The 15,626-nt window shown below is 40.5% G+C and overlaps 1 protein-coding gene across 2 annotated transcripts in view; it reads left to right on the forward strand.

Moving 5' to 3' along the window:
* Window positions 1–15,626, forward strand: part of LOC116514902 (kelch-like protein 1) — a 138,060-nt gene that overhangs the window by 37,903 nt on the left and 84,531 nt on the right. For both annotated transcript variants that reach the window (XM_032226725.1, XM_032226726.1), the window contains one exon: window positions 2,112–2,248. In XM_032226725.1, coding sequence (XP_032082616.1) covers window positions 2,112–2,248 — 137 coding nt within the window. The remainder of the gene's footprint in view (window positions 1–2,111; window positions 2,249–15,626) is intronic.

Consider the following 15,626-nt stretch of genomic DNA (forward strand, 5'->3'; position numbering starts at 1 on the left):
TCACCCCAGTGGTGGGTTTCAAATTTTTTTAGAACCTCTTCTGTAGGAGTGGTCTGCTTTGTGGGAATGGCTTGCCAGCCATGTGATCGGGTGGGCATGGCCAACTTGTAAAATGTGGTGAAACTCAGCTTAGCAACCAAAATGTTGGCTCAGAAACTCTGGCATTTGAAGCACGAAAGTCTTAAAGCTGTCACATTGCAAGTCCCTTGCACCCCTAACCCTTTAGGAAAAAAAACCCAGGGGTGTTCAAACTTGACAGCTTTAAGACTTGTGGACTTCAACTCCCAGAATTCCTCCTCCAGTCATGTTGACTCAGGAACTCTGGCATTGAAGTGTGCAAGTCTTAAAGCTGTCAAGTTACAAGACCCTTGCACCCCTAACCCTTTAGAAAAAGAACCCCAGGGGTGTTCAAACTTGACAGCTTTAAGACTTGTGGACTTCAACTCCCAGAATTCGTCCTCTTGCTCTTCATCTTGATGATGTGTGGACGGGTGGTGGGAGGGAGCTGGAACTGGTTCTAAACAGCACTGTAAATTTGTGGAACCTCTTCTATAGAAGAGGTTAGAACTGGCAGGAACCCACCCCTGGAAACATTGAAGGACTGGCCTCTGGTGCTTCTACCAGTGAAAATGGAGCTTGAATGAGCCGAGGTGGCGCAGTGGTTAAATGCAGCACTGCAGGCTACTGCTAGATCAGCAGTTCAGCGGTTCAAATCCCACCGGCTCAGGGTTGACTCAGCCTTCCATCCTTCCGAGGTGGGTAAAATGAGGACCCAGATTGTTGGGGGCAATATGCTGACTCTCTGTAAACCGCTTAGAGAGGGCTGAAAGCCCTATGAAGCGGTATATAAGTCTACTGCTATTGCTATTGCTATTCATTGGTGGAGGTTGGAAGAGGCCGTCACAGATGAAAATAGAGCTTTGGAAGTCCATTTTCACTGGTAGAATGCTTGGGCCATAGCATAGCATAGCACAGCATTTTTTATTGGCCAATTTGTCTTTGGTGCATATGCTTTCAGTATACATAAAGAAAAATAAAACATATTCATAAAGAATCATAGGACACAACACTTAGTGATAGTGATATGACATTATATAATATGATATAATTATTATATAATTATAATAAACATTACATAATTATAGATAATTGTAATTACATACAATTATAAAGTAATTAAATATTATATAATTATTATATAATATGACAGTGTTAGTCATATTGATGTGGCCCTCAATGAAATTGAGTTTGACACCCCTGAACTATATAATCACATCTTTGAAGGCCATCACATCTGGCCAGATCTATCCAATAGAGACCCTCCACCAAGGAATTTAATTTGGGCACTTAGACATGGATGAGAGAGGCTTATATATGGATTTATGAATAGGGAGAAATATTGATCCCACAAATGATAGGACAGTACCAAAGGGCAGAAGAAACAGGAGAAGAAAATTATTTTCCTAACAAGGTATATAAAATATGTGACCCCGTTTATTTATTTATTTTCCAAAAGCAACCTTCACCAAAATAAATATTTGGCTGCTTACTTGATGCTTCGATGTACAATGTTTGCTTCCTGTGTTTTATTAAATGCTAGCAGAGTAAGACTGCTCTGTACTTTGAGTTGGGAGAGAATGTGATTCAGTAGAACTTGTTTCCAAATGAATACTTATAAGGTTGCCTTTTTCCCAGGCCAGAGTGTGCTAGGTTTTTCATGACTTTTGAAAGTTTAGTTGAGAGCCGAGGTGGCGCAGTGGTTAGAGTGTAGTACTGCAGGCCACTTCAGCTGACTGCTAGCTGCAGTTCGGCGGTTTAAATCTCACCGGCTCAAGGTTGACTCATCCTTCCATCCTTCCGAGGTGGGTAAAATGAGGACCCAGACTGTGGGGGCGATATGCTGACTTTGTAAACCACTTAGAGAGGGCTGAAAGCCCTATGAAGCAGTATATAAGTCTAACTGCTATTGCTATTGCTATTGCCATTGCTACAACACTCGTCGCGGGTTGAGTATTCTCAGAAACAGACTCCACTGAAATACAGTACGCTAACAGAGAGAGGTGTTCCTTCTCTTTCTCCTCATGCCTTTCTCTCTCTTCCTACCACCCCAGGCTTGTACTCAGCTCAGTGTCGGATTACTTTTCGGCCATGTTTACGAATGATGTTTGCGAAGCCAAACAAGAAGAAATCAAAATGGAAGGCATTGACCCTGGTGCCCTTTGGGATCTCGTTCAGTTTGCGTATACAGGTAAATCCTCGTGTGTTGAATTGTACTTTCAGGAATAAACCCTGATTCTCCGATTCATCTTTCTTGAGCAACCATAGAATATTAATACACCAACAGTTTATATAATCCGGGTTAATAGATGGTAGGAACTGCCAAAGATATCATGCTGAACCAGTGAAATTGAGGCAAAGTCTCATCGCTGCTCTTCTAAGGGTGGATTATTTGTATAGATGTTTCCCACAGTTGTTTATAGGGCATCCACAGTTTTTTCATACTGTTGTCTCCAAACTGGAGCTAATTTTATCAATATTAACAGGGAAAAAGCAGCATTCCATTCCACTGCTATTAGGAAAACAAGAGGATATATTCCAGTTTGTAACTTATGATTAATGATTGCAACTATGATTTATAATCTATAACCTATTACTTGCTGTTTGTATGTATGCTGTGAGTTAATGCACCGGAGACAAATTCCTAGTGTGTCCATTCACACTTGGCCAATAAAGAATTCTATTCTATTCTATTCTATTCTATTCTATTCTATTCTATTCTATTCTATTCTATTCTATTCTATTCTATTCTATTCTATTCTATTCCATTCCATTCCATTCCATTCTATTCTATTCTATTCTATTCTACAAAGCACCAGAGGGGGAAACAAGAAGCAATGGGTGGAAACTAACCAAGGAGAGAAGCAACTTAGAACTAAGGAGAAATTTCCTGACTGTTAGAACAATTAATCAGTGGAACAATTTGCCTCCAGAAGTTGTGAATGCCCCAACACTGGAAGGTTTTAAGAAGTTGTTGGATAACCATTTGTCTGAAGGGGTGTAGGGTTTCCTGCCTAAGCATGGGGTGGACTAGGTCCCTTCCAACTCTGTGATTCTATTCTATTCTATTCTATTCTATTCTGTTCTGTTCTGTTCTGTTCTGTTCTGTTCTGCTCTGCTCTGCTCTGCTCTGCTCTATTCTACACTACCCTACTCTACCCTACCTTACCCTACCCTACCCTATCCAACCTACCTTATCCTTATCTACTGCTATTGCTATCCTATTCTACTCTACCCAGGTGAGTTTATACATCAGAGACAAATTCCTTGTGTGTCCAATTACCTTTGAAGAATACAGAATTCTATTCTGTTCTGTTCCCTTTCATTCCCTTCTGTTCCATTCCACTCCATTCTGTTTTGCTCAACTCCACTCCACCCTATCCCACCCCACCCCACCCCACCCCACCCTCCTCTTCTCTGCTCTGTTCTGCTCTATTCATTATTTCCTCCAACCCAACCCCCCCATCTATAAAAGTAGTTCTGTATTTAGTTTATCTTAAATTTGTGCTTTTAGCAAGAACGATTATTTAAAATGAAAAACAATTGAAGTTCATAGTTATGACTAATACAGTTTGCTGGTTAAGGAACATATTGTAAATGGGAATGCATTAATGCAGAGTGTCCTCAGGGTGCAATCGAAAAAGACAAGATGATGACACATAAAAATACCAGCAGATCTTTGACTGCAATATTCTAGTCATCATCTCGACTTCTTTTTTTTTTACCCTGTTCTGTTTTATTTCATCCTGTTGATCAATAAATACCATTTCCTGCCTCTTCTGTGGTTTTTAAAATCCTGTTGGGCTTAAAAGTACTAACATTTGTTTCTTGTGTTATTCTTGTGCTACTGAAGCCCAAAGAAAGTGTGTGTGTGTGTGTGTGTGTGTTTCTCTCTCTCTCTCTCTCTCTCTCTCTCTCTCTCTCTCTCTCTCTCTCTCTCTCTCTCTCTCTCTCTCTCTCTCTCTCTCTCTCTCTCTCTCTCTCTCTCTCTCTTCTTTTCTAGGATCTGGACCGTGATCATAAATTTAAAATACTATTTCTCATTCCTAGGAAATTGGCTAACTTAAGAAAATATTGCACACAATAACTTGGAAACTCAGACTAATACCTCTGTACACATTAGTATTGATCCTTGAAAAAAAATAGGTTCATCAGTGTCCCACTGATGAATTTTTAAGGCCAAAAGTTTATACTAATCATTCATGCAGCCATCTCTCCAGGAGAGTCCATGGCCAAAACAAATATTCTACATTTGCCTTTCAGCTTTTCTCCTCTCTCCTACAAAGAACTAACGTATTGATTAAAATACTACAGATGCTTCAAAACTAAAGGAACATTAAATAAAACATTTTAAATTAATATTTCCGCTTGCGACCGCAGTCCAATGCATAAATTACTTGGGCATGTGAGCTCCATTTAACTTAGTGTTTACTTCCAATTGTTTTGTTTTTGCTTTAACCAAAGCTATTCAACCAGGTGAACATGCAATATTTATGTTTTAATTTGAACTTTGGGAAATGTGGCACGCAGTTGTTAATGTTCAGATTGCCTGCGGGAAGACAAAACTCCATTAAAGGAAACGAAAGACAGATAGGCCGAATGTTTGGAGATCCTTCCCTCCCCCTCTTCATTTTCTGACTTCTTCTCTGTCATGTCTAGAGGACTAGTAGTAGCTTCTTCAAGAGAGCAACTCATCAATTTGTCAGGGTTCCAAGTAACGCCCCCAATGAAAGAAGGCTCCATGTCTTGAGGCTCCTCAAAGTTCCACTGTTTGTCCTTTTATTTTTATTCTGTACCCCCTTCCCTTTCTGATTGTTAGCCGCCCTGAGTCCCCCGGGAATAGGGCGGCATACAAACTGAATCAATCAATCAATCAATCAATCAATCAATCAATCAATCACTTTATTAGAGATTTTCATATTCGCACATCTTGGAAAACCCACATCTGAAAGTTTCCTGGTTTTCCTCACCCAAGTGAAAGTTTGAGTCCCTGCCCAGCACCCACATGTCCATCACATGGTCCAATCAAAGCACCACCCCAACTGGTGATGCCTCTCAGTCACCTCATCACAATTGCAGGGCAAGATGACTTTCAGAGAAAGAATGTTATTATGGCCACATATCACCCACACTCTATATAATTCCCCACCCCTCATGTTCCCACAGTAGAAAATGTGGCAGGCCTGAAGGCCCAAATGTAAAAGATGGCTTCCAGGTCTGATACAATCATTAGTTTTCTGGTCAAAAATTGGCAGTATGGTTTCCGTGAGCCATTGCGGATGTACAAAAATGTGATGATGTTATCCATTCAGTCCAATCTCTTGGTGATCCTGTGGGCCAGGTCTCTCCACATCTTCTGATCTTGTACTGCATCTATTCTCTGACTGATACAAGCTTTGATGGTGTCCATCCATTGTGTTTTGTGATGTCCTGGTTTCCTTTTACCCCTAAGTCTTCCAAAAGTAAGTGAATTTTCGAGCATGACATGGCCAGAAGAAGGGAGACACAGTTTTATGATTTTCCATAAAGGCATATTGTCAGGGTTCAGACGGATGCCCAAATTAACTCATGAGCTTTGAGCCAAGTTTCAGAAGAAATCCAGTTACTTATTAGGAGCAACATGTCAGCACGTACCCAAGTGAAGTCAACTCTGCCCCATATAATTTACGGCTCAACTATGACCCTGTTCTCCCCTCCTCCCAGGGTGTGTCATAAATCACATTCTCCAATGGAGCACTTTAGTGGGCTGTAGAGATCACACCTTTTTCTGGCTGGCTCTGGTAACCTGAGATATAGCCTTGAGAAAGATATGCATGGAATGTGCTTCCAATCATGGCTGCCGAGCTGCTCCGTCAGTTCTCCCCCCCTCCTCACTATGGCAACTTGAGAGCAGGCCAGGAATGTTTTACGAGTTGACATGTATGCTGAGTATATTTGATCAACCCAAAGGAAACCACAGGTGAACTCCCATATGTTGCATCTTATACCCAATATCTAATCTTCACCACACCCATCATATCCCTAACAATTACAGGTAGTTCTCAACTTTCAATAGTTCATTTAATGACCATTCAAGGTTACAACAGCATTGAAAAAAGGACATTGTCATTTTTCACAGTTACGACCATTTTCCTTTGGATGATATTTTATAAAAGATCTTTCTTGACGTACAACTACTCATTTAGTTTAGGTTTAGGTTTAGGTTTATTGGATTTATATGCCGCCCTTCTCCCAAGGACTCAGGGCGGCGTACAACATAAAAGAAAACACATATTACAAAAATTAAAAGGGACATTAAATAAAGTCACCACTCAAAGTTTCAATGGCACTGAAAAAAGGTGACTGATAACCATTTTTCATAGTTACGACCTTTCGTAGCAGCCCATGATCCAAATTCAGATGCTGGGCCATAGGTTCATACTTATGATCGTTGCTGTGTCCCAACATCATGGGATCCCCTTTTGTGACCTTCAGACAAGCAAAGTCATTGGGGAAGACAGATTCACTTAACAACCAGGTTACTCATTTATCAACTGCAGTAAGTCACTTAGCAACTGTGGACACGAAAGGTCGTAAAACAGGGCAAAACTCACTTAACGAATGTCTCACTTTACAATTGACATTTTGGGCTCAATTGTGATAATAAGCTGAAGACGACCTGTACTTTCTCTCCATGTCTAAGATTTCCCTTTCAAGCATGAGAGGAAATATGTGATAATTTGGAAATTGACCTCCAATGTAGTTCAGAAAGATTTAATTCTCTGTGTTTAACTAAACATTCCTGGAGTTACATAGTGGATTGTCCATGCCAGTTACTTTTCCTTATCCTAAGGATACAGAAGTATATGGATGTGCATCTACTGTATAATCATAGACCGTATTTATTCTATGGATAAATATTTGCCTTATACACAATGTATATTTCATATTACAGTAACATCTTGATACAACATAAATATTATGCAATCGGTAAGGCAACTGATGGATAAACTAACACTTTTCACAAAGCGGATATTACAACCTGTTTGAATGTTTATGTGTGAATTTGTACCTAGATAGCTAGAAGCTTGTCCCAGCTTCTGCCAACCTAGCCGTTCGAAAGCATGTAAAAATGCAAGTAGATAAATAGGAACCATCTTTGGTGGGAAAGTAACAACATTTCATGTGCCTTCACCATTTAGTCATGCCGGCCCCATGACCACAGAGACATCTTCGGACAACACTGGCTCTTCGGCTTTGAAATGGAGATGAGCACCACACCCTAGAGTCAGGAACGACTAGCACATATGTGCGAGGGGAACCTTTACCTTTACCTTTAGTTAGAGTTACATTTTATATCTAGATATTTAATCACAGATATTGCCAAATGATCCAGCAAAGGCAGTTTGTTCAGTGAAAAATGTAGATTAAACCTAGCTTTAGAAACCTCCATTCTTATTTGTAGAGCAGCAAACCCAGGACTGAGACGCTGAGGTTTTGATTTAAAACTCTATGAGGCCAAGCAAATTAGTTTTACAGGATAGGTAGTATAAGAAGAAGAATAAACATGAAAGTATAAAATTGTAAATATGTCTCAAGAAGCAATAATGTTTCTTTGGCAATGCAGTACTCTCAGAAGAATGCCTTTAGCTGGCAGGTAAGGAATGTCTTAGGCATGTGGTGGCTCAATGGCTAAGACGCTGAGCTTGTCAATCAGAAAGGTCAGCAGTTCGGCGGTTCGAATCCCTAGCGCCATGTAACGGAGTGAGCTTCCGTTACTTATCCCAGCTTCTGCCAATCTAGCAGTTCGAAAGCACATAAAAATGCAAGTAGAAAAATAGGGACCATCTTTGGTGGGAAGGGAACAGTGCTCTGTGCGCCCTTGGCATTTAGTCATGCCAGCCACATGACCACAGAGACATCTTCGGACAGCGCTGGCTCTTTGGCTTAGATATGAAGATGAGCACTGCCCCCTAGAGTCAGGAACGACTAGCACATATGTGCGAGGAGAACCTTTACCTTTACCTAAGGAATATCTTAAACTACAACAGGCTATATCGGGGGGAGGGAGGGATGAAAGAAGAGAAACTAATATTGCTAATCGTTCATCCCCAGACTAGAAAGTAAGAAATGAGCCAAGGTGGCGCAGTGGTTAAATGCAGCACTGCAGGCTACTGCTAGATCAGCAGGTCAGCGGTTCAAATCTCACCGGCTCAGGGTTGACTCAGCCTTCCATCCTTCCGAGGTGGGTAAAATGAGGACCCAGATTGTTGGGGGCAATATGCTGACTCTCTGTAAACCGCTTAGAGAGGCCTGAAAGGCCTATGAAGCGGTATATAAGTCTACTGCTATATACTGCTATATAAATGGATCAATCAATCAATCAATCAATTGAAAATTTCTATCAACCAGCACTGGACTAGCATGGTTAATTAGATCCATAAACTTTATAGAAGCAGGATTCTTTCTGTAGGGTAGGGGTGTCAAACTCAAGGTGCTTAAATCCGGCCTGTGGGGCCAGCCTGGAAATAGCAAAGGACCAGCTCACAGTGCCCCTGGCAGCCAAAATGGGACACGGGGGGGGGGGGTTGCATGTGATCCTCATGCGGCCCATTTTCGGCCTGGATGGCCTCCTGCAGCACTTTGCCAGCCAAAATGGCCCCTTGGCTTCTGCTACTGCCAGTTCGCTCAGGGATGTGCTTCAGGCGCGTGCACACTTGATGCACACTATGCGTTCATGCACAGTAGTAAAAAGAAAGCTTCTGTGATTCGCAGAAGCAAAAAAACAAGATGGCTGAGATTATGGCGCCGCTGATAGTACCAGTTTGTGGGTGTGGCAGGTCTAGTTAGTACCTACTCGGCCGAACCAGGCCAAACTGGTAGGAACCCACCTTTGCTCCCACTCTCTGTTTTGGCCAGTAGGGTGCTACAGGATGTGTCTATCCCCTCTCCCTCCACCTGGTCAACCTGTAGAAGAGAACTTCAATGCTGATCCAGCCCGCAAAGAAATCCAGTTTGACACCCCTGCTGTAGAGGATTGATTCAGTCTGAAATCTCTCTGTCTCTCTGTCTCTGTCTCTGTCTCTCTGTCTCTGTCTCTCTCTGTCTCTCTGTCTCTCTGTCTCTCTGTCTCTGTCTCTGTCTCTCTCTGTCTCTCTGTCTCTCTGTCTCTCTGTATCTGTCTCTGTCTCTCTCTGTCTCTCTGTCTCTCTGTCTCTTTGTCTCTCTGTCTCTTTCTCTCTCTCTCTCCAATACATACAATACAATACAATAGCAGAGTTGGAAGGGGCCTTGGAGGTGGAGGTCTTCTAGTCCAATTCTCTGCCTAGGCAGGAAACCCTATACCATTCCAGACACATGGCTATCCAACATCTTCTTAAAGACTTCCAGTGTTGGGGCATTCACAACTTCTGGAGGCAACTTCTGTTCCACTGATTAATTATTCTAACTGTCAGGAAATTTCTCCTTAGTTCTAAGTTGCTTCTCTCCTTGATTAGTTTCCACCCATTGCTTCTTGTTCTACTCTCAGGTGCCTTGGAGAATAGTTTGACTCCCTCTTCTTTGTGGCAACCCCTGAGATATTGGAACACTGTTATCATGTCTCTCCTAGTCCTTCTTTTCATTAAAGTAGACATATCCATATTCTACAACTGTTCTTCATATGTTTTACACTAATTTAGCCCCCTAATCATCTTCGTTGCTCTTCTCTGCACTCTTTCTACAGTGTCCACATCTTTTCTACATTGTGGTGACCAAAACTGAATGTAGTATTCCAAGTGTGGCCTTACCAATGCATTATAAAGTGGTATTAACACTTCACGTGATCTTGATTCTATCCCTCTGTTTATGCAGCCTAGAACTGTGTTGGCTTTTTTGGCAGCTACTGCACACTGCTGGCTGATATTTAAATGGTTGTCCATTAGGACTCCAAGATCCCTCTCACAGTTACTACTATTGAGTGAAGTACCATATATACTGTACCTGTGAATTTTGTTTTACTTGCCCATATGTAGTACCTTTCTTTTTTCACCATTGAATTTTATTCTGTTAGATAGCGCCCAATGTTCAAGTTCTCCTTTTTGTTAAATCTCTTAATTGAATATTAAGAAACATGAAAACTTGAATGGGAATGCCTAGACGTAATGTGGTTACATGAACTCAATACATGGTTTCATTACAGCAAAAATGAAATTACTGTTTCATTAGGACTTGTTTAATTCAAATGGTATGCATTATGCAAATGTACGAATAACACATTGCTGCAATTTATGTGTGTTTTGGCCAGAGTATTAATTTTATAACCTTCCATATCATTAGACCCAGACGGATTTTCTCTCTGTTGGTTTAGAAAAGGGAGTTCTATGTGTGATAGGAAGTAAAATTTTCCTTATTTGTTTGCATATTATCTGAACACTCAAACAAGATTACATATATAGATTTAGACATCTAAAGTCCTTCAAGTGTATATACAGGAATTGGCATTTTCTGCCTAAATTGTTGTTGCTGTTGGGTGGGTGGTTTTTTTGTGTGCATATGACAAACACACACACACACACACACACCAATTCATCAAGGTTGTTGTTGTTGTTGTTGTTGTTGTTTTTGGTGTTTTGTTGCTTTTTGTATTTTTTTGAGAAGAGAGAAATCTCCACTAGATTTTGTCATCATAGATTGACAAAGGTGGGGTAAATGAACATTGGACGGTTGTGGTTTTGTTTCGTTTTATTAAAACTAGTGTAGGTATAGAAAAATGAGAGAAATCCCTTCATCCCCATCTCATGTTTGTTTCACACAGAAAATGAACCGACTAAATATAGATAGTTATGAACAATGTGATGGAAGGGTGATGGACAACAAAATATAGATGCAAGCTTCCTTAAAAAGGCAGAAAATAAGTGTCACAATTGCAATATAACTTCAATATAACTTCAAACGTGTAAACTGATGGTTTTTTTTGAAAACCATGATCACTATTTTTCTTCTTGCCTCATTATTCCAGAAGTGATATTTTGAAAATGGCATCTGAAAAGCTTGTGCTTCATAACTCATTTTGTTTTGATAACAAATTTAAAAAAGAGGTAGCAATGGAAAAATATATTATTTGGACTCCAGTAAATTTTGATCAATACACAGTTCTCTCTCTCTCCCCTCTTCTTCCTCCTTCCCTCTCTCCCTCCTTTTCTCTCTCTCTTTCTGTCTCCCCCTCTCTTTCTCTCTCTTCCTCCCTACCCTCTCTCACTTTCTCTTTCCCCCTCCCTACTCCCTCTCTCACTTTCTTTCTCCCCCTCCCTACCACCTCTCTCACTCTCTCTCTCTCACACACACTTTCTCTCTCTTTCTCTCCCCTTCCCTTTTCCTTTCTATCTGTCTCTCCCCCTATTTCTCTTTCTCTCTCTTCTTATTTCTCTCTCTCTTTCTCTCACTCTCTCTCTCACTCATTTACTCACACACATACAAAGAGAAATACAAAAGGAAATTATCTTGTTTAAGAAGTTTAGATAGAAATATGAAATACAAATATCCTGTGCTCTTAAACCTCCTCCTCATAAACATAGTACTCCACCAAAATTATAATAAAAGGTCTCAAAGGCTTCAGATTTCATTGCATTTTGCTTTGTTTGTTTTAACACCTGGAGGTGCAAACTTTAAGGTTACATCCAAGGGAGCCTACAGGCATCTTTCAGAGTTTTCCAAGATGTTCTGTAAATATCTAACTTGCTCAATGCCTCTCAAATACCTAAATTATGCAAAGACACCACTTCTGATCGTAGCATTGATTAGCTTATTTTTATTTGAATTTTTTTTAATTGAAATTTTTATTGAAATTCTTTTGCACCATCCAAGGTAAGTTACACCATCTCTGCAGTACAATGAAGAAAACAAATACTGCCACCCAACTTTAGCAAAACGGTTCAACATAAAAACGCAACACTAACAATATCTAGCAATTGCAGGAACTGAGCCGCCATTAAAAAAAAACAGAATAACTAAAATTACAAGAATTTTAAAATCTTACTCTGGCTCCGAAAGAGCCCTAAAGTGAACACTAGAGAAACAAGAGTCATCATTCAGCAAACAATGTTTAGTTGTTGAAATGAGAAAATTTCATGTAATTTCAAGTTCTAGAAGGATGCAAAAAATAAAATGCAATTTTGCTTTTTTTGTTTTGCATAGAACAGAATAACAGAGTTGTTATTCTTGGAGGTCTTCTAGTCCATCCCTCTGCTTAGGCAGGAAACCCTGTACCATTTCAGACAAATGGTTGTCCAAATTCTTCTTAAAAACTTCCAGTGTTGGAGCATTGACAACTTCTGGAGGCAAGTTATTCCAGTGATTAATTGTTCTAACTGTCAGGGAATTTCTCCTTAGTTCCAAGTTGCTTCTTTCCTTGATTAGTTTCCATTCATTGCTTCTTGTCCTACCCACAGGTGCTTTGGAGAATAGCTTGACTCCCTCTTCTTTGTGGCAACCCCTGAGATATTGGAAGACTGCTATCATGTTTCCCCTAGTCCTTCTTTTATCTAGACTAGCCATGCCCAGTTCCTGCAACCGTTCTTCATATGTTTTAGCCTCCAGTCCCCTAATCATCTTTGTTGCTCTTCTCTGCACTCTTTCTAGAGTCTCAACCTCTTTTTTCTTACTTTGTGAAAAGCAGAACTGAATGCAGTATTCCAAGCATGGCCTTACCAAGCCATTATAAAGTGACATTAATACTTCACGTGATCTTGATTCTATCCCTCTGTTTATGCAGCCTTTGGTTCTTGAAAGGAATATAATCATTCTTAAAGTGTGCTTCTGGTTTTAGTCTCTTTTTTCTTTCACATCAGGCCAAAAGCAGGATATTACTAAACGTTTTTCAAGACCAGAAATCAATCTTGGTTCAGGACCTAAGAAAATATTCCAAAGGCAATATGCCTTTACGGTTTGTCCTTGATTTTAGTTCTGCTTTAAAAAAACAAAACAAAATTCTTGTCTTTGGATCTAATCATATTTGTTCAAACATTTAAACTCAGGTATCTTCTATCTATCTATGCAGTCATTAAAACAAAACTATCATTCCTTCAAGAATCTCCTTACTGTTCCTGTATTAGGTTTCTTTGGCAATTTTCAGTTCTAAATCAATTCTTTCAAACCACCGTGTAGTAATCAAAGCATTGTGTAAAGCTATTATCCTCTGTAAACCCAAGGTGCGCTCTTATATAACATCAAATGAGTAATATGATAGAAAGCACAGAATCTTTTAACCTTGCTAGGATGAAAATGGATAGTTTTCATGTGTCAGTACATAATTGCTAAGCTATTAGTTTAAGTCTTCATCTACTTCAAGCATCCCTGCCACAAAACTTGAAAGAACAGCTGATAGGAAGACAAAGTTTCCTCAAGTAATTTGAGAATAGCGATAGCAATAGCACTTAGACTTATATACCGCTTCATATTGCTTCCCAGCCCTCTTTAAGAGGTTTATAGAATCAGCATATTGCCCCCAACTCTCTGGGTCCTCATTTTACCAACTTTGGAAGAATGGAAGGCTCAATCAACCCTGAGCCAGTGGGGCTCAAACTACCAAACTGCAGGCAGTCAGCAGAATTAGCTGCAATACTGTGTCCTAACCACTGCACCATCATGACTCTGAGAGTTGAATAGTTGAAAGGCATTGTGGTTGCTTTGTAGAACACTACAACAATTTACATGAGAGTGTGGTAGAAATGGATCCAATATTTGAAAGATAGATCTTATCAATGAAATAGTGCCAAGATTTACAAGAGTTTTTTTTTAAAAAAATTGTATATGGACAGACATTTAAGGTTGTTGTCATTTGTTTCTTTTTAATCAAAACAGTTGACCTTGGGCTGTTCCAGAAGTATATCCATTATTTGAGATGGAGAATTCTAAAGCTTACAATTTTTTTTAAAAAAAATATCCACTTGTTTTTATCCAAAATGATTGGTAGTTCTTTTATTAGGGGTAATTCCAAGAGAGTGATCTGATTTATTTACTACTAAAGTTAGTCCCGAGAACATGCATTGGAAAGCAAAATTGTGTATCAATCTGTACACAGAGCACCTGCCAATTATAAGGATGTGTGCAGGACTGAATTAGATGAATGCAATTTATACAGAAAAAGGGATACGGTGGCTCAGTGGCTAAGACACTGAGCTTGTTGATCAGAAAGGTCGGCAGTTCGGCAATTCAAATCCCTAGTGCTGCCTAGAGCCAAGGTGGCGCAGTGGTTAAATGCAGCACTGCAGGCTACTGCCAGATCAGCAGGTCAGCGGTTCAAATCTCACCGGCTCAGGGTTGACTCAGCCTTCCATCCTTCCGAGGTGGGTAAAATGAGGACCCAGATTGTTGGGGGCAATATGCTGACTCTCTGTAAACCGCTTAGAGAGGCCTGAAGGCCTATGAAGCGGTATATAAGTCTACTGCTATTGCTATTGCTATTGCTATAATGGAGTGAGCTCCTGTTCCTTGTCCCAACTTCTGCCAAACTAGCAGTTCGAAAGCATGTAAAAATGCAAGTAGAAAAGTAGGAACCAGCTTTGGTGGGAAGGTAACAGCATTCCGTGCACCTTCAGTGTTTAGTCATGCCAGCTACGTGACCACGGAGAAATCTTCAGACAGCGCTGGCTCTTCGGCTTTGAAGTGGAGATGAGCACCGCCTGGGAAAGGTCATTTTTGCCCTCCCAGAGGCTCGAGGAAAGCAAAAATCCCCCCCACTGTGATGCAGGAGGCCAAGTAGGCCACAGCCACCATGGCCACACCCACCGAGCAACCTGGTAGAGAACCGGTGGTTAAAATTTTTGAATCCCAACCCTAATTAGCAGTCTTTCTGAGAGTCGCTGAAGCCACTTGGAGGTTTATCTGTGCCCTCAGGGTCACCTGAATAGTGAAATCTCCTGTTTACAACACAGTCCTTTGAGCAGTTCCACAAAAGTTCCACACCCATTTGCACTACTCAGATGACCCTGAAGCCAGTAATAAATCTATTTATTAATAATAAATTATTATTTATTAATAAATACATAAAGTGGCCTCAACAACTGTCAGAGATAGTGCTAACGACCAGAGCACTACAAGGAATATAGATCCTTGCTTTCTCCACTATTGGATCAGAACTGAAGAAGCTTCTTGGATGAGATGTTTTTGTTGTTAGTTGCAAAGTCATGCCCAACCCATCGTGACGCCATGGGCAACATTCCTCCAGGTCTTCCTGTCCTCTAACCATCCTCTGGAGTCCATTTAAGCTCACCCTGATTGCTTTGGTGACTCCATCCAGCCACCTCCTCTGTCGTCCCCTTCTTCTTTTTCCCTCAATCGTTCCCAGCATTAGGCTCTTCTCCAGAGTCCTTCCTTCTCATTAGGTGGCCAAAGTCTTTGAGTTTCATCTTCAGGATCTAGCCTTCTAAAGAGCAGTCAGGGTTGACTTCCTCTAGGACTGACCGGTTTGATTGTCTTGCAGTCCAAGGGACTCGCAGGAGTCTTCTCCAGTACCATAATTCAAAGGCCTCAATTCTTTGGCAGTCCCTATAGGCCAACTTTCACAGCCATACATTGCAAATGGGAAAACTATAGCTTGAACTATATGCACT

Source organism: Thamnophis elegans, chromosome 11 (assembly GCF_009769535.1).
Source record: "Thamnophis elegans isolate rThaEle1 chromosome 11, rThaEle1.pri, whole genome shotgun sequence".
Lineage (NCBI taxonomy): Eukaryota > Metazoa > Chordata > Lepidosauria > Squamata > Colubridae > Thamnophis > Thamnophis elegans.